Source organism: Choloepus didactylus, chromosome X, assembly GCF_015220235.1.
Source record: "Choloepus didactylus isolate mChoDid1 chromosome X, mChoDid1.pri, whole genome shotgun sequence".
In the NCBI taxonomy this organism is placed as follows: Eukaryota; Metazoa; Chordata; class Mammalia; order Pilosa; family Megalonychidae; genus Choloepus; species Choloepus didactylus.
In genome coordinates this window covers 40,936,200-40,955,699 of record NC_051334.1, presented here as the reverse complement: position 1 = coordinate 40,955,699, position 19,500 = coordinate 40,936,200, and the positions used below count along the sequence as shown (strand labels likewise).

General features: G+C 36.3%; 1 protein-coding gene across 5 annotated transcripts in view; it reads right to left on the bottom strand.

Moving 5' to 3' along the window:
- USP9X (ubiquitin specific peptidase 9 X-linked) overlaps positions 1-19,500 on the bottom strand; it is a 144,987-nt gene that overhangs the window by 69,298 nt on the left and 56,189 nt on the right. For 3 of the 5 annotated variants that reach the window (XM_037822178.1, XM_037822181.1, XM_037822179.1), the window contains exons 8-15: positions 13,339-13,454; positions 12,874-13,125; positions 12,661-12,799; positions 10,962-11,114; positions 9,951-10,055; positions 8,738-8,944; positions 6,711-6,847; positions 4,753-4,898 (exon numbers count right to left, since the gene is read on the bottom strand). In XM_037822178.1, coding sequence (XP_037678106.1) covers positions 4,753-4,898; positions 6,711-6,847; positions 8,738-8,944; positions 9,951-10,055; positions 10,962-11,114; positions 12,661-12,799; positions 12,874-13,125; positions 13,339-13,454 — 1,255 coding nt within the window. The remainder of the gene's footprint in view (positions 1-4,752; positions 4,899-6,710; positions 6,848-8,737; positions 8,945-9,950; positions 10,056-10,961; positions 11,115-12,660; positions 12,800-12,873; positions 13,126-13,338; positions 13,455-19,500) is intronic. The other 2 variants (XM_037822180.1, XM_037822182.1) reach the window with 1 other exon arrangement.

Sequence of the window (19,500 nt, the reverse complement as noted above, 5' to 3'; positions counted from 1 at the left end):
TTAATTTTTTAAACACTGTCCTAAAAACATTATGGACAATGTATTTTTTTATGTTTGCTTTACTGGATAAAGATACGTAACCTGGAAATGTAAACTTGAGTTTGTGGCTTGGAGCAGAAGAAAGCTAAAGCAAATTGCCTTCTTCCAGAATATTGAAGTGAATTATGTAGGAATAGGAAATTGTGCGATTTCCCTTCAGAATTCATTATTGATATTTCTATCCCAGATCCTGGACCTTACAGTGTGTTTACTAGTGCCAAATAATTCTGTCCGAGCCCCTTTGGAAATGGTAAAGGTAATCAAAGTCTTGAATATTATGAGATTTCTTCTTGGAACAAAATCTTGACATGATGCTAGATGGAGGTATTTGCAATGCTTGGAAACATACCTGTTTTTTGATGCTCTGGTGAATCAAGGAGCCCCATGTACTATAAATGACTCACTCCTTCTATTTCCACTTCCTTATATGTGATGAGTCATTTCTTAACTACCTTCATGATTTTTTTTTTTTTTTTTTTTTAATACAATGTGTCTGAGTCTGAAGCTCCTCGCATTTACCCTACTTGGGAGTTCCCTGAGTTTCTTGGATGAGTAACAAACGTTTTTAATCAAACTGCAGAAACTCTGGATACCTACCTCCTCCCCACAAGTTGTTGTTCGCTTGGTTATTTGTATAGTGACTTGGCTGAACTAACTCTGTGAAGTCCATTTCCTCCACAGTGTCCGGTTCTGATATCTCTGAATAGACAGCCCCCTTTTATTTTTAATCTTTCAGTCTGGTTACCTAGGTGCCACCCCTGGGTCAATATAACCCCTTATTGGTCAAAGATTGTGTTTAAGCCCCCTCTTGGCAAGTTAGATTTTTACCTTTATCATTGAATGTGTTGGTGGCTTGGAGGCTATTATCACAGTTCAAAGAATTTATGATTTTGCCTCATGTTCAGCCAACGGCTAGTAGCCTGGTTGTTCCCTCCCCAATCATTCCTGGGAGGGTCCAGTCTTTCAGACTGCCAGGGATACATGCAATTTTACATTTAAGCCTGGCTTCCTAGGAGTTGCTCCTTGGTCAGGGTAGTTTATTCTTCAGCCACTGTTTGGTGAGAGACTGTGTTTAAGCTCCCTGGTGCTGGTGATTCTTCCGTACTTTGCTGATGGATCCGAGAGAGGCTTGGGGAATGTTTTCAACTTGTCCCACATTCTGCTCTTGACTGCTCCTGAAGGGGCACAGCCTAAAGCATGCATACAGCCTTCCTGGTCCCCCAGGTTGACTATGATCTCACGAAGGCTCTTCTTAGCTGTCTCTTCATCTGGCATCTCATGCCAACTTCGGGTTGTTCTGTTGTTTCACTTGTTAATACTAGTACATAGAGCTGCCAGGACCCCCTTAATTGCTCTTTACCATGATCTCCACTGTTTTTAATAACACCCTTAACCATGTCATGTTCTGGTCTAGATAAAGTCAGCCCCACAAGCATAACTGCAGGGCTCTTAATCCTTCCAGTTTGTTTCTCCCTTTGGGCAGTCTCTGCACCACTACACAGGAGCTGAGGAAGAAGACAGCAGCCTGCTTCTTCTGCTATGATACTCTTGGCTCTATGAGCAGACACTGGTAGGGGATTGGTAGCCTCTGATTTTTTTCATATTGCCCTTCCTGGCATGGGCTCTCCACCCTGAGTGACCTGGGGTGGGAATAACTGGGGCTACAGTATCTCGGCCTACCATGTCTTGACCACAGGTTCTGCGGTTGAGTGTGGTCAGGGCACCTAAGTCCTCTCAGCTGTGACCACTTGGAATAGAGCTTCTGCAACATGGGACTGAGGAAGATGAGAAACACTGGTAGCCTGCCCTTTCTGGTGTAAAACCCTAGACTGGTAGCTGTAGAGAGAGAAGGGAGCAGGTTGTGGCTCAAATGCTACAGACTGTCAACGCTCTGAGATTCAGTAGGTTTTCTTGAATAAATGTTTCTCCATTTGCTGTATCTCCTTAGGACACTTTCCAGAGACCGTAAATAATTGGTTTTGTATACTTTTCAATCAGTTAAACAGCTATTTGTTGGGGAGAGGGTCTTCCAAACATATTATTTTGCCTTTTCAGAAGTTAAATGCCCCATCCCCCGGTTTTTGATATCCATTGTATGTTCTACATTTATCAGTTGATGTCTCCTTTATTTATATCAGTAGAGACTAGAAGAATTCATATTTTATTCAACGAGTTTAACTACCATTGTTTTGATACTCTAATTTGTTTTGATACTCTTAATTCACCAAGATCGGGCCATTTAGAGCCAATTCCTATGTCCTTTTGACGTGTCAATATGATACATGGGCACTTCCTTATTTTCTGCAATAAGATGTAAGGCTCATCTTGTACTTTTTACCTGACCCAGGCCTGGAAATAACCATTTCACCAAAAAGCTATTAACTGTAATGAAATGGATAATATTTGCTTAATTTGTTTTAAGCAAATAGAACACAATCATATGATCTACAATGAAGACAAGCCCTTCAACTTCATCCACAAACAAACAAAAAGATAAATGAACTTTTGAGTTTGGTTTCAAGTCAGTACAATGACTATCCTTCCAATGAGCTAAAACTTAAGAGTGAAAACTGGAATGAAGTTTATACTTTGTTGCATGCATATAAAAAAACATTTTAAGAATGATTTAGAAAGTATCAGTAGTGCATGAGTATCGTGAGTAAAGGTTGGAGAGAATTTTAGTAAGTTTATTCCTTCACCTAAATAACTTGAAAGCAGGAGGTGCAATCAGCTGACTATGCTAATGAGGATATGCTTTCTTCCCAAAGCTGAAGATGTTACTGGAGATGAAATATAGGCAGGACAAATACTTAATACTGGTAAAATGGTTATCTCCTATTTCATGGGATCCATTCAACATTTTTATTATACAGAGGTAAAAACCGTAATTTGCTTTAGAATTGAAAGTCAGAAATTTGGTGGTGGATGCTACCACAGAAGTGACACAAAGTAATGAAAAGTTTATTTTAGTAGGAGAATTGTACTAGCTTTAGAAATTACTTTTCCCCCATATTTAAGGTAGACTGATCATAATTAATCAGAACACTAGTACACTATATCAGAGGAAGAAAAAGTATCAAGGTTAGGAGAAACAGAAGGTATGAAGTCAATGAATTCAGTGGACACATTAAAGGCAGCAAAAACCCAAGTGCACCAGGCATTGTTCTAGCCTAAATAACTTGCCCAAGGTCATACAGCTACAGCTAGTAAATGTCTGAGACAGGTCTCACACTTACGCAATCTTACTATACAGATATGCTTCTTACTCTGTATAGATAAAGACTATATAAGGAAGGGAAACCGAAGAATGCAGATAGTCTTGTGACTATGAAATTGAGATAAGGCCATAATCATGAAGAATTTTGAGTAAAGAGCCCTAGTAAGGCTAAACTGCACATGCACCATTTCCCAACTGCCCCTGGCAGGAGGGTTCCCCACGTCTGTCAATGAGATTAAATGCAAACAAAAGTAAATAAAAGTGAGCATTGAATCACAAATGATTTACACAGTTCTACTTCGGGGGAAGGTCTATATTGGCAACTGCGAGGGCTCTGTACCACTGAGAGATGAGATCATAACCGAGAATGTGAGTTACATTAAACTGAGCCGGGATGCTAAAAAGCTTGGTTGTACTGCATGCAAATCTCATTTCTCTCAGGGATTTTTTGGTTGCGTTAGGTATAGAACACACATCACATGGTTGCATGCCTATACTGCCTTGCCTGTTCTATCATGCCATTTAGAAGGAACCTAGGACTAAATGACAAAAGATCATCGTCTGGTGCCATCAGCAGCCTGATATTTAGATGGCTCCTCCAGCCCTACAATCTAGTGCTCAGGAAAACTCAGCTGGCCGAGACTGGATAAATGAAAGAACAGAGTCAACAAAATCATTAGGGGTACCTGAAGAGTTGCTTAATTTTCAAGCTGTTCTTCTGAATTTTATATGGGAATGTGTATACTGTAAGTGTTAAGCAAAAATTGGGGGATGTGTAAGCGTCATGGGGTATTACTCAACAAAGCCAAGAATATAGCAAATATTTTCGCTTAACATATACCATTGGCTTCTGCAGATCCTACTACATGTTAGATGTGTGGTATATTCAGTAACCATTATGCTTACTTCTATCTCTAACACTGATAATATAAAGTTTTCTTATCTATATGCTGGAAACAAACTTGAAAACTACCAGGTGGTTGACTATTATTATTATTATGCCTATGAATTTGGCATAAGGCAAAGGAGGAATACATTAAGAACACATTTGTGCTCTAACACACACAGACTGAACAATATTAACTGTCAGAGGGTAAAGAGCATCAACACAGGGCTCCACATATGGCAGGCTCTCAAAACCTATTGAAATCACAGCAAACTTTATCTCAACATGTTTAAACAATTTCATGCTGAGAACCAATCAAAACATCTGAATTCTTATAGTCTACTGTCTCTATCAGTTTAACAAGGAGAGTCGGAAAGGCAAGCATTTAGGTAAAGAGCCTTGAAATGCTGGCCTGGAGTTCAGCTTGTATAAGATTTGGGAGTAAAAGTGGATCGTAAGCCCACAGATGAACATAATTTATAAAACCATTATTTTGCATCTTTTAAAATAAATATCCTATCATTTCTAAGTAATACACACACACAAAAAAAAAGTTGGGAAGGGAAGTTGCTGTTGTTTCCCATAATTAATTTTAGCTTACAATACATACCTCTAGCATACAGTCTCATGCTTTCCATGTAAGTTGCAAGGTTTTCTGCTACCAAAGTAACTAGGGCATGATTGTGTTGAAGTTGATTGATTAAATCATGGCGATAAAATACATGGGGACTTCGCTGAGTTTGACTGAAACGAGAACTTAACAATTAGGCAATTAAACTCTGTTGCAATCAAAAAGAATTTACACAATCTAGATTCTTAGCCACTGATTAAACTTAAAATGGCTTGAAATCATAATGGAATTACACTTTTGTTCATGTACTTCCTTTAATGACAATATCAAGCAATGTGAAAGAAAATAATAAATGGCTAAAAAAAAAAAAAAGATATTTATTCCAGTATTCTTATTTCACATGAAAACCATGCATTAATATTCTCCAACTTCACCTCAAGGAGTCTACTTCAATGAATGATTTCTACTCCTATGGTTGTGTAGGTTTATATGATTATTTCAAGAACTACTAAATAGAAATATTCCTTGTCAGATTCACATCAAAGATTAAGCTGTAATTGTAGTGAATTTAATCAAAGAAAATGGTTCAAAAATTTTTATTTATTAGCCATTTAATGTGCATTCTGGGATACTTGGTTTGTAGCCAAGTTTGCCCCACGGATGTCCCCAGAAAGACATTTGGTTCCTTTCCAACCTATTTTGCGACTTTAATTGAAGACAATCAACTTTCTCAACCATTATTATTCCAGTGAAGATGAAGCCACTATTCTTTGGGAGAGTATGTGAACTATTGGTGCCTTTAACAGACAAATGGACTGATTTGAGAAGGAAAAAAAGGCAGACATACAGTAGGCAAAACTGTTAGTATCACATACTTGAAATATGTGTCAAATAAATTACTGCTAATAAGATATATGTCTAAATTTTCTACAATATTTATCTCTCTAGTTTTCCAATTTCCTGTTTTTCCAGGCTTGGAAAAAATGAGAAGAGGTTCAACTGTTAAAATCACAACAGAGAGAGCGAGCAAGAGAGTGTGCCTTTTTTACTTCTGTTTTAGGCATAATCATAGTAATCTAGAAATGTAAGACACTGGGCAATCATCTGATCTTACACAAAAGAAAAATAAATTTCTAAAAGATTAGAGAACCTTTCCAAGATTATGTTGACACAAGGCTGCATCCCAGGAATCCTGACTCCATTGTGAATATTCTTTCCACTACATCTAGCTCTTTCCACATTATTTTTCCTTTTCATGTTATCAATTCCAACTCTATTACAAGAAAATACAAGGATAAATTACTCCAGTAACTAAAATTTGGCATCTAAGATAGTATATTTAGAGACAGCTATTTAACAGAAATTTGGCTAAAGTAAATCTGAAAAGGATTTTAAATTATATCATCTTTCATCATTTAAAAGTCCTTGCAGTCTTATCTTTGATATTAACTTTAAAAATTAACTTAACAAAAAACAAGGAAAAGGTTTGTTTTTACTTAGAAAACTATTCTGTAGTATGACACTTCAAAGTTAATCAAATTATTAAATGTTTCTCAGAGTAAACCAATTAAAGAAACAAGAAGGTCTGTAAGAAATGCCATAAAGTAAGATAAAGAGTAGACACTGGGCAAAGAAATAAAGGCAGGAAGGTTAAAATGAAATGAGAAGTGAGATTAATAGATATAATGCATGCCATAAAACTGTCTGGAATACATGCTGGAAGTAAGAGATGATTCTAAACTTAGAACCTGAAGGCAGTATTATTGTCTTGATTCTGATACATATCATTTATCTACAGCTTACTTCCTCACCAATAAAAAAGCTGGTTGTGATGCAGGATTCTTCTTTTGATCCAAACTAACCCTTCTCTCTTAGCCTCTTCTCATGTCACTCTAATTTTTTCTTTAAAATCTGCTTTTATGAACTATAGGCTATTTTCTTTTCAATATAATATTTAAATAAAAATAATAAAATTATTTTTCTGTTAAGAGCCTTACCTCAAATTTTGAGGTGCTTCACCAAACAAACTACAAATTTCTCTAATTTGTTTCAGTGCAGGAATTACCCATTTGTCATTTGTGCGAAGTTCTTCTATAAAGCGATCTATCCACTGGATCTTTTGTGTGTCACGGTCCTTAAACAAACAATTTCAATGTTTCATATAGAGCAATGATGAAGAGAATTCTACCTTCAAATTAATTTTAAGAATTACAAAATAGAAGCTTCTTGTGTAAGGTTAGTATCACAAAGATTACACTGTAATTTTAAGAGTTTATTAGAAATATAGTAAGTACATGTTTATTTCACAATTACTACCAAAAATCCAAAAAGTAAGTAAAAAGTTCAGCATTACATGAATTCAGATACATATATGAATGTACAGATCCTAAGTATTAGGCACATTAATGGAAAGGTTGATTTTAAAAGTTTGCCAGAAGGTGGGCAATTATAGTTTTATCCAATGTTTAAAGAAATTCAACCATATCACAGAAGTTAGCAATAACATATAACCCTGATTTTTAACCACAGTGAGGACCACTGAAAATTTACATTTTACCAACAAAATAACAGTATGGCAACTATGCGAGTTAAAAAAAAAAAAGTCACTAAAATCAAAACATATCCACATATACACAAGGAGAGAAAGGGACAGAGACAGGCACAAGCAGTCAGAAATTAAGAATGCTATAAACTCAAAATTATATTTCCCTTCTCAAACTTTACTTACTTCACTCTGTAAAACAGATGTGCAGGTTTGTGTATTTAATTTTACTTCAGGTGTGTGTGTGTGTACAGAAAACAGCAATTTTGTTTGTCCCTCTCTAACTGCTAACATTTAGGGTAATTTTTGCAATTAATTTTTGGTAACAAAACTAGGCTCATACTTTCTTCATCAGTAGCCATTTTTAATTACTGCTTATTACTACACTGTATAAAATACTGAGAATTATTCTGGAGGTTTCCAAGCATTCATGTCTATAAACACCAATGAATGTCCTAGTGTGTATTTCTTTGTGCTCTTCTCCAATCACTTCTAAGAAGATATTCCCATAAGTAGAACTGTTGGGCTAAACAGTGCACACATTTTTAAGACTTTTAAAATATTTGTACATTATCAAATGTATCATACTCTTAAAAAGTTTTATTTGGGGGGAGAAGTAATTGAAAAGTGACTTTAAAAAAATTTGTTTCCCAAGCAACAAATGAAGGATAACACTGAAAAAGGCAACATGCTACTAAATTCAGTGAAATCCAATAACTATTTATGGATTAATGTGTAGAACACTTGGCCAGGCACTAATACTAATCTAATGGCTTAATTAAAGGAGGAGCTAGTAGTTAACTCTTGATAGCAAATGCAAATGCACTGCTTTGATTCACAACCCCCACAAGGCCATTCAGTTTAGGGAAATAATTTAAAGTCAAGGTTATTATTATTTGATATGCTGAATAAATATTTAATGAGCTGTCACAAGCAAGCATAACAAAATATTGAGTATCATTTGAATCAGACATACCTACTTGAGTTTATTTTCTTAGCTCATCTGTGTAGCAAACACTTTTATTAACAAGTGGGAAATTAATTGTACAGGAATGTCCATTTTACCATGCATTAACAGATACGCATGCTATAGGGAAACTGTTGTGTGACTTGCTCATAGAGAAGGTACTAAATGTTTTACTATTTATGAAATTCTATTAGTCCCTAACAGCTTTAATATTTTATGATCCATTTTAAACTGGGATTTCAGCACCATATATTTGACAATACTATCACTATATAACTGGTTTATAATGACTCTTTTCTCCTAAGGAGGCTAAAATGCTTTATGTATGATTCACAAAACCTTGCTGTATAGACTAAGAGGAAGGTAGGCTTACATGAAGAAAGCAAGCCAATTCCTGAAGATGACATAAAAAAAAAAATAACCATGTTAGAATAACCTCCAAGTATCCTGGAACTAAGACATCCTGATTACAAATAAGAAAGGTCAGAAAAAGTGAGCAAAGCAGCAAGTCTTACCTGTGAGCAACTATAATCTAGAATTTTTATGTGGGCACTGAGAGCCAGGTCCATGATGTCTACAGGCACATCATCACTGTGGGCCAGATTCCACAGAAGGTTCAACACTTTGTGTGCCATCACACCATCTTTATCATCTTCTGCAAGACGACGTATCAGCTCAAGTAGCTTTTCACGTTGCTTTTTACTTGCATTTGTCCAACTGGCCTAGAAAAAAATTTTAATGATGTGAAGATAACATATATTAGTTTGTCACTGCTTCAACTGTTATTGGATTAACTATATTAAATTCATCAATAAAACATCATAGTTGGGCAGAGAATTATTCAAGTGGTATCTGAGAGATAACTTAATAGTACTCACAGGGCAGACAAATTTCAGGGAAAAAGAATAATCTCTACTTACACTTAAATATTTTAGAGACCAGGGTTTCTCAATCTGGCACTACTGATATTTTGGGCTGGAAAATTTTGTTTGTGGGGTCTGTCATGTGCATCACAGGATGTTTAGCAGCATCCCTGACCTCTATCCATTAGATGCCAGCAGCAAACCCTGACAGTTGTGACCCCCAAGTATCTTGGTGGGCAAAAATGCTCCTGGTTGAGAACCAAACTGCCTTAGATTCAGTCTATTACTTCTGAGAATTTAAAATTATATTAAAAGATAGCAGAGACAATGTGATATACAAAGATTTTCATAATTAACAAAAAAGGCAGATAATAGACCATTTCACATTTGAAAACAAAAGACCACACACAGGCATAGAAAATTAGTCTGGACAAAATCTAAGAAATATAAAATAAGTAATCTTTTACCTATGCATAATGACCCCAGAATACCAAGCTACTTTAGTGTTTCTGTTACATTCTCTCTTGCTGTCACCTCTCATTTTTCATTTTGCAACCCATCATCTTCCCTACAAATTCACTTGAATCTGTAACAAAAATAAGAACTGCCAGGCTGCCAGGGGAAACAAATCTAAACTAATAACCTTAGTGAAAAGCATGATTCTTTATTTATGAGGGCTATGATTATTATAAAAATTAGCAACAAGTTCTTATTGGAAAAGGAAACAATGGTCAATTCCCTTCACACCAGAGATTACTTAATGAGATTTCTATCTGAGTATTTATTGGCTAGAAGCAACTCACAGATCTAGTTAATTAATTGTGTTTAAAACAAAATGGTAATAATTTACCACGTTAACCATTACCTTAAAGCAATCAAAAAGATGATCAAGTTGTTCAGGAGAAAAATCCCACGCCAACTTTGCCAATAGATCATGCACATTCTTCACAATGGCTTCATGCTTCCCTGCCTGTTGAGAAAACAAACGAAAGCAAAGAAAATCATGGCCTACTAGAATCTGAGTAACAGACAAGTAGTACATACTACCTTCTGACAATTAATAAAATATTCCCATATCCTCATCTAAATGTGTAACCTAAGAAAATTTCTAACATTTTAAATGCATTAGAATTGCCATGTAAAACCTGGCAAATCAATTTCTTGATATAAATGGTTAATGTGTACTTGAGGAATTCACCTGAACCTTTTTATTCCAGTTTACTGAATTTAACGTGCCAATTTTACTACAGGAAGTAGGAGAAAAATAAGACATACTAAAGATACTGTTTCAAAACTGGAACCTAAAGCACTCAAAGCATAACCAAGTATTTTCTTGGTTTCTATAGACTAAAAAAACAAAGCATTGTAATCTAGAACTCAACAGTATTTCTCAAATGATCCAAGGTTAGAAATCTGTCATTAAGATAATCAAAGGAATTATATGACTCCCAGCTGCAAAGCCAAGGTTAATTTATCCTTCTGAACAGTTACAAATCCTGTGGAATAATTATAACAGGTCTTTATAAATAATCTAGTGATTTAACTCTCCTGACATTGGAGGCTTCTTTTCCTATTAAGTACATTAGGAAACCAATTATAGATGTCTTATACTTCTTTGAATAGACATTCTTTTTTTTATTATTTTACTGCTTGTCCAAACTACCTACAAATCACCAATCTTTACCAAATAGAATAGATAATGGAATATTTTTATTTTAAAATATTACTGGCTATTTCAAATATTCTTGGTAGGATTTCTGTAAATAACAATCATTTAAACTTACTAAAAGTTAAACAATACAAGTTTGCACCCCATTTCACAATTTTAAGTTTCCTTCTTTTAAAAATAAAATAGCCGCCAACCTAAATTCCTTACCTGTGCTGCCCAGATATTGTCAAGATCCTGTAAGGTCAGAGCTTTCTCTTTGATGACGAACCGAAGAATCTTCTCTAGCTTTTCTACATACTGTGGTTGATGAAGACTATCTCGCAAGACTATGGATAAAATATTGTTCTGCTGTATCCATTCCTAAATATAATTCAAAAACTTGTTTAAAGCTTATGTTATTTTAATGCAAGTTTTATGAAAACATTATAATTTCCTAGAACTTATTCTTGCACATACAGAAATGCTCCCATGAATTGGAAATTCCGACTGAAATCATTAATAACATTCTACTCCAGGATTTAATCAGAAAAAGATTTAAAAGTGCAGCAACTAGTATGGTTTAGGCAGTGTGGGTACTGGGCCAATTTTAGGATCTTGGATTTTTTATACTAGTAGTTTTGCCACAGAATTGTTTTGATCTTGGATGAAAAGGCACCCTTTATATCTTTTACTTTTATTTATTGACTGATTACCATGTGCCAGACACTATTAGATCTCTACTCTCCGATACAACCCTAGTGAGGGATACTTTATCCTATTACAGAAAAGTAAACAAGCTTAAAAGTGTTGGAACTGGGATCTGAATCAAAAACGCAAGCTTCCAAAATCTATCTTTTTATAACACTATGCTATGTTGCATAACTGGTACTGATTGATTATACCCAAAGCAAAAAGCTCTAACTCATGATACAAAAAGGCAATAATCCACACAGTATGCAACTTATTGAAAATAAAAATTAGCACTAAAATATGCTAGACCATGACACTTCTCAACTGGTAAAGGACCCATTTTTTATTTCTAATCTGTTGCAGACAGATACGTTTCTAAAATACAATTAAAATGCTGTGGCAACGGCAACTTCCTACAGAAGTTTTAAATATTTCATGCCATATTCTGTACTTGTCTGTCTTCATACTACTTGCCACAATCTGTGGACAAATCACATATGTGAAATTAAATTTCTACCACCTGACCTGCAAACACTGGTTCCATGTCCAAGCATCCTCCACATACCTTTCATCATTTTCTAATCTTTGTCTCCCCTATTAAACTGAGGGCTCCTTGTGGACAGGGACAGTTCTTCTACAGATGTCTCTCCAGTACTGGCACACAAGTATGCACTCAAAAAATATTGGTTGAATAACTTAAGTGGCATACCTATTCACTTGAAAACTACAATATATACAAATATCTATGGCATAGTTTTCTAAACTTTCAACATAAAATGACATAAATATAAAGTGTTTTAAAATTAAAATTCTTAAAATCATTATAAAACATCAATACATGTTAGAACATGTAGAACTTATTCCATTAATTATATTCCCTGTTTTAACATCTTTAACTAGAATTGGCCAAATGAACAATAGGTCACTTCATTCATTAGATACCAGATACTATCCCATCCATTCCCAAGATCACCTCTATTATTCCATTTCAGTCAACACCCCAAAAGCTAATAATTACTTCAGAACATTCAACATGTTTACCAAACATGTGCTGTTACCCATATCAAATAATAAACTATGTTACTGTTACAAAAAGTTCCCAGGAGTAAACAGTCGTAAATTAACCAAAACACCTTCCAATTTCAAGGTTTACTTAAAATACTAATTTTAACTGGAGCTATTCGAATTTGTGCCTTAAGTAGATTCTTCTTCATAAAAGGAGAATAAAAGGACTTACTGCCATTCGCTCAGCTGTGAGCCACTCTTCCTCCTCCGGGTTACCATGTCGATGGGTGTAATATGATACACTAGAAATCACCTTATTAACTTCGTTCAGTGCATTCATCTTTCCATTGAAAGAAGAAATTTGCAATAATCTGTAAGAGAAATTTGGTATTAAGTATGATTCTAAAAATTAACAAAATTTATTTCAAGAGGTTAAATATCTTACCTAAGTATCATTTTTAACCTAAATATTTCTAAATTTTTTACAGTTTCTTCTTGTCCTGGAACCCTTGAAGCTAAATTCTTCAAAGATTTAATAATCATTGAAAGGGCATCATTTTTGGCTTCATTCTTTGCTTCTTTTTTCAGTTCTTCATCGGTTAAGTTTTCTAAAAACTGTGGAACCATTTCTATTACTGGAAGAAAGTACTTTTTCACTGTATGAAGAGTGAGAAACTCATAGCATTGTCCAAATGGTCTGAAATAAGGAAGACAAAAAATCCCTGTAATACTCAATTTCTTCAAATCAACTAGGACTGAACTCTCAGGCTACTTATACTACTTAAATTCCAAGTTACTAGTTTAAGATAAGAGGAAACCATACATGAAAATAGAAATTCTATATTTTATCAAGCAATAAAACACCAATTTCTATAATGCACTCAACATAATCATTAAAACTATAACTTACTTAATAAGAGCTGCAATTATTTGAACATTTAATGCTGATCCATTAATAAAACGATCATGTAAAATCTGGAACCCATTTAAAGTGCCGAATTTGTTGAGAAGATCCACTAGCCAACCCTGCAATACAGTTAATGAAGAAAGTTAACTTTTTGCTTTTAGGGAAAAAAGGTACTATCTGAAGTAATTTTCAACTGAAATACACTAGAAAACAGGAAATCCAATGAAAGAAATTACTATATTAAATCATCTTGGACAAGGCCACAAAATACTGTATTTTGTTCATAATAATCCCACCTGTGTGTCAGAAGTAGCATTCACAGAGATCAGCTCACTGGGGCACAGCTCTATTCGTTCAGACTAATAGAGCCAGTGAACAGAAATTAGAAGCCATACATAATAAAAATGCCTTCTAATTATCTGAAATTATCTTTTATTAAAAATATTTTTAAGGGGGTAAAAACACACTTCAAAGAGGAAAAAAAGAAAAAGATACTCGGTATAAAGTTGTAAACAATTAAAAATTTCCCTATAAATATGCTAATCTTAAAGCCTGAGTGTGAACTGTCAGTTAAAAACTAATCCCTGGTATTAACAGCTGTTGCTCCTAAAGAGAAGATGCCAGATGATGCTTTTGTATTAGGTAAATGTACCCAGTTCTCTTTATCTTACAAATACCACCACGCAAATACCTATTCCCTTAACAGCAGTAACTCAAAAGTACAATCCAACAGGACATGCATCAGTTGTGTAGCTGTAAAGCATGTTTCCATGTAAAAACAATGAATTGAAAGGTTATGTGAATATAAAAATCAAATGTATCTAATAATTAAGTTACCCAAGACAATGTTTTCTACCATGCCTTCTTCTAAAAAGCCATGTTTTAGGACCACTGTGGGATAAACGAGGGGGGGGGGGCACAACAATGACTATTTTTCTCCTAAGCCTTAAGCAAAAATAATTTCTACAGCTATTTAAAAAAAAAGATATGTCTAGACCAAATGGAAAATGCTAAATAAAAGGTAACTGCTTTAAAGAGAAAATCTGGTAAGCTAATGGTGTTTTTGATATGATTTTATGAAAATCTAAATTAAATTCTCTAATAACTATGACATTTCTATGAGGTCACAATAACACTTTCCTGTCTTTTTATATGATTTTAAAAGACTAACTCAAAAACAATAAGAAGTCCAAGCACTTAATTTGCCAGGTTCCTTTTGGCAGTCAGCAATCATCAGAAAGTACACTCCTTATGTAATTTATTTTTATTTCTTCAGTACTGGAATGAGACTGATTGATATACTCAAGTACTCAAGTTATGTGTAAGACATAAAAATTAGTATGTGTGCACAGAGTAAAGAATTAGTCTAAAGTTAGTATTTCCAATCTTTTCAGCTGCAATATAGGTTTAAGTAATTAGGAATACTCAGTAACAATCTGTATTAAGGTTAAGAATTCAAATTGAGCTGTAGTTACAGGCTAGCTTTAGTAGCAGAAGAGCCTCCCTTATCTGGTTCTCAATTGTTGAAACTGGCAGGGGCAGACTGATTAGGTTACTCTTGATAGAAAACTTGAAAATGAGTACATACCCCAGAATTTGTCATATTCTTTAAATGCAGTTTTTTTTTTTTTACCTATACTGCTGATATCAGTTTCTTTGCTTCTTTTTTTCAAAGGTAAGACCTGTCATCTTAATGACATTTTTACAACATTTTAAATGTCTAAATAATCTTCATTTCAACATCTTTAAAACATCTTGAGAGGAGGCAGTTAAGGGGAGAAGAGATTCATTTACCATAGTTAGGTAATTAATACCCTTGTGGACAGTACACACAGCTTTAGTTTTGTCACAGATCGTATGTTCTGGGGGTGGGGTGGGAGTTTGGGGCCTGAAGAAGTAAGAAGCAGGACAGATCCACCAAGAACTCTAAGGGATGAGAAGTTATCAAGGCTCAAAATTATTCCTAGAAAAATAGACTTTTAAGCTCTTTAATTCAATTTCTCAAAGCTAAAGAGAAATGTGCTACATACTTAGTACCTGTAAGGTTACCTACAGTTTAGAAAGTTTATCATTATCATTTAACTTTAAAAATCTGAATTTTGTGACTACCACCTTTGGAGAACAGTAGAGAAAATATATATACTGGGCCCAGCCTGTTCAAGATAATAGAGTGAGAAGCTTCACAGCTTTGTACTCCCACAGAAGCTTTGAGCAACCAGCAAGAACTAGCAGAAACATTTTTCTCAAAGCTCTGGAAAACCGTTAAAGGAATAAAGTAACAGGGTGTGATGGTTTCAAGTTGTGTGTACCCCAGAAAATCATGTTGTTAAAGCTAATCTATTCCTGTGGGTGTAGACCTATTGTGAGTGGAACCTTCTGACTAGGTTATTTCAGTTGAGGCATGCCCCAGGTAGGTCTTAATCCTCTTACTGGAGTCGTTTATAAGAGAAGGCAGAAGTTGAGCAAGAAGGACCCACACAGAAGCTCAGAAAGAAAGCCACAGAGGGAGAAGCCAGAAACGGAAAGCAAGGAAACCCGGGAGAGAAGGGAAAGTCCAGCAGACCCGCCATGTGCCTTGCCAGGTGATGGAGGAATCCTGGATGGGCAGCAGCCTATCTTCGGAGTCCAGGTTTCATCTTGACAATACTTTGATTTGGACATTTTCATGGCCTCAGAAGTGTAAGCTTGTTAGTTAATAAATCTCCACTGTACAAGCCAACCCATTTCTGGTATATTGCATTTCTGCAACTTTGGCAAACTAAAACATAGGGGGAGGAGGGCGGAACCAAGAAAGCTTACCTAAAAGCAGTAGTGTCTCATGGTGCCTTGGCCAGTCCCTCTTCCACCCCTCACCACTGTAGCTCTCTGGTCACTGTTCCAGAGGGAGCAAAGACATCCTCATGCACATAATGGGAGCATGTACATCTGACCCAATCTGTCTGGTGGTGGCCTGAGGGACTCACCACCCAAGAATTTGGGGAAGTCTCCTACAGAATACCGTGGGAGAACAGTCAAGTGGATGCCTCAAGCAAGGGATTGCTGGCTGAAGGACAAACAGTACAGTGTGGACCATGAGGAAACTGTTCACTAGGTAAGAGGGGACATTCTGTACTATGTAAACAGGGAAATTCCTAGGACCATGCACATGTCAAAGACACGACACAGAGGCAGAGGGATCAGGGAGGTGCCTACTCTTTGGCCTGAAGCTATTCTCATATAACCCATTGTATGAATACATCCCGAAGGAGATCACTTGCACAGGTCAATCTGCAAAGACTGGAAAAAGTGTTTTCTTCTGTTCTTTTTTGTTTTGGTTGTTAGTTCCTAGCAATCAAGGAAAGCTCTGTCATAATACTAGCTGGATATAAGCTTAAGAATCAGACATCTTAGAGTCTAAATTCCAGCGATAACAAACTAAAATATCAAAATGTCCAGGTTTCAACAAAAGCTATAAAACATACAAACAAACAGGAAGTAATGGCCAAGGCAAAGGGTTAGAAACCACAAATGAGGAGGTTCCAAATCTGGAAAATACCAAAGACTTTAAAAATATGGTCCTAAAGACGCTAAACCTGCTTATAATTGTGCCTAAGAGTCTCCCCAAGTGCCTCTTTGTTGCTCAGATGTGGCCCTCTCTAAGCCACCCTGGCGAGTAGCCTCGCTGCCCTCCCCCCAGGTGGGACCTGACTCCCAGGGGTGTAAATCTCCCTGGCAACGCAGGATATGACTCCCAGGGATGAATCTGGACCCAGCATCGTGGGATTGAGAACATCTTAACCAAAAGGGGGATATGATATGAAACGAAATAAAGCTTCAGTGGCTGAGAGATTTCAAATGGAGTCAAGAGGTCACTCTGGCGGACATTCTTACACACTATATTGATAACACTTTTTAGGTTTTAATATATTGGAAGAGCTAGAAGTAATTACCTGAAACTACCTAACTCCAACCCAGTAAGTAGCCTTGACTCCTGAAGACGATTGTATAACAATGTAGCTTACAATGGGTGATAGTGTGATTGTGAAAACCCTGTGGATGGCACTCCCTTTATTCAGTGTATGGATGGATGAGTAGAATAATGGGGACAAAACCTAAATGAAAAATAGGGTGGGACAGGGATCCTTTTTTTTTTTTTTTTTTTTTTTTAATTTTTATTTTTTACTCTGATTCTTTCTGGTATAAGGAAAATGTTCAAAAATAGATTGGGGTGATGAATGCACAACTATAAAATGGTACTGTGAACAGTTGATTGTACACCATGGATGATTATATGTTATGTGAATATTTCTCAATAAAACTGAATAAAAAAAAATACGGTCCTAAATATGTTTGAAGACTAAAGGAAAACAAAGAACCAAAGGAAATCAGGAAAATTATGAAGAGGAACCAAAGAGAGCTGAAGACCACAGAACAAATTTAAAATAACCTACAGGAGTTGAATAGCAGATTGGAGCTGACAGAGAAAGAATCAGTGAACCTAAAGATAAGACAACTGAAATCATTCACTCTGAGGAATAGAAAGAAGAACAAAGAAAAGTGAACAAGGCCTGAAGAATCTATAGGGCACCATCAGTATGCCAATATATACACTGTGGGAGTCCAGAAGGAGAAGTGAGAATGGGACAGAGAAAATTCAAAGAAATAATGGCTGAAAAGCCCCCCAATTTAATGAAAGACATGAATACACACAACCAAGATGCGGAACAAACTCCAAAAAGGATAAATCCAAAGACACCCACGTCATAGTATATTATAATCAAACTACTATAGGCCAAAGATTAAGGGAATTCTGAAAGCCACAAGAAAGAAGAAAATATCCTGTACAAGGGAGCGTCCATAAAATTAAATGCTGCTTTCTCATTGGGAAACATGGAGGCAAGAAAGCAGTGGGACGATAGATTTAAAGTGCTAAAAGCATAAAATTGCCAACTGAGAATTCTGTATCTGGTGAAACTGTCTTTCAAAAAATGAGGGGGAGGCATTGGGCAAGATGGCGGCATAGAGAGGAGTGGAAGCTAAGTAGTCCCTCTGGAACAACTACAAAAAACCAGAAACAACTAGTAAATAATCCAGAATAACTGCAGGGGGACAAACGAGACCATCCATTCATCATACACCAACCTGAATTGGGAGGAATGCCCGAGAACACAGCATAAAATCTGTAAGTAAAACCTGTGGAACCAAGTCGTGAGACCCCCTCCCCCATAGCCCGAGCTGCAGAGCCGCGTGGTGCCACAGAGAATCTCTCTCCCAACAAGCGAATACAGCTCAGCTGAGCTCCAACTGGGGTTTTAAGTAGCGAGTGTGAACTGCTCACTACAGGTACGCAGCCCCAAAAAACAGACAGAGGCTTTGGGTGACGACTGACCTGGGAGAGCCGGAGGGTCGCCTTGGACTGGGTCTGAAGGGGACTGTTTCTTTTTTGGCTCAGTGGAGAAAGCCCCAGTCATTTTCAGTTTCCAGGGTTGTGACTCTGGGAAGGGTGGAGACACCACAAGCAGAGAGCAAGACCACTGAAATGCTAATGACCTCCACCTGAGGGGTCTGTCTTCTCTAGGAGGAAAGGGGTGGGGCCCTTTCCATTCAGAACCAGACCCCAGAGCCTGGGGAACACGGACATACCTCCTCACACCAGTCAAGAATTATAGGCTAACAGGCGTCACCTGCTGGGCAGAAAAGCACAGTGACCCGAGGCATCAAAGGGTGGAGCAATTTTCTAAGACACACCCACAGGGAAACCAGATACTGAATATTTCTTCCCTCTGGGACCTGAGCCTGTTCTGGTCTGGGAAAACCTGATTTGGATAACCAAGGAAACCATGCCTAGACAACAGAAAATTACAACCTACACTAAGAAAAACAAAGTTACGACCCAGTCAAAGGAACAAACGTACACTTCAACTGAGATACAGGAATTTAAACAACTAATGCTAAATCAATTCAAAAAGTTTAGAGAAGATATTGCAAAAGAGATAGAGGCTGTAAAGGAAGCACTGGACATGTATACGGCAGAAATCAAAAGTTCAAAAAACCTACTAGTAGACTCTATGGAAATGAAAGGCACAACACAAGAGATGAAAGACACAATGGAAACATACAACAGCAGATCTCAAGAGGCAGAAGAAAACACTCAGGAACTGGAGAACAAAACACCTGAAAGCCTAC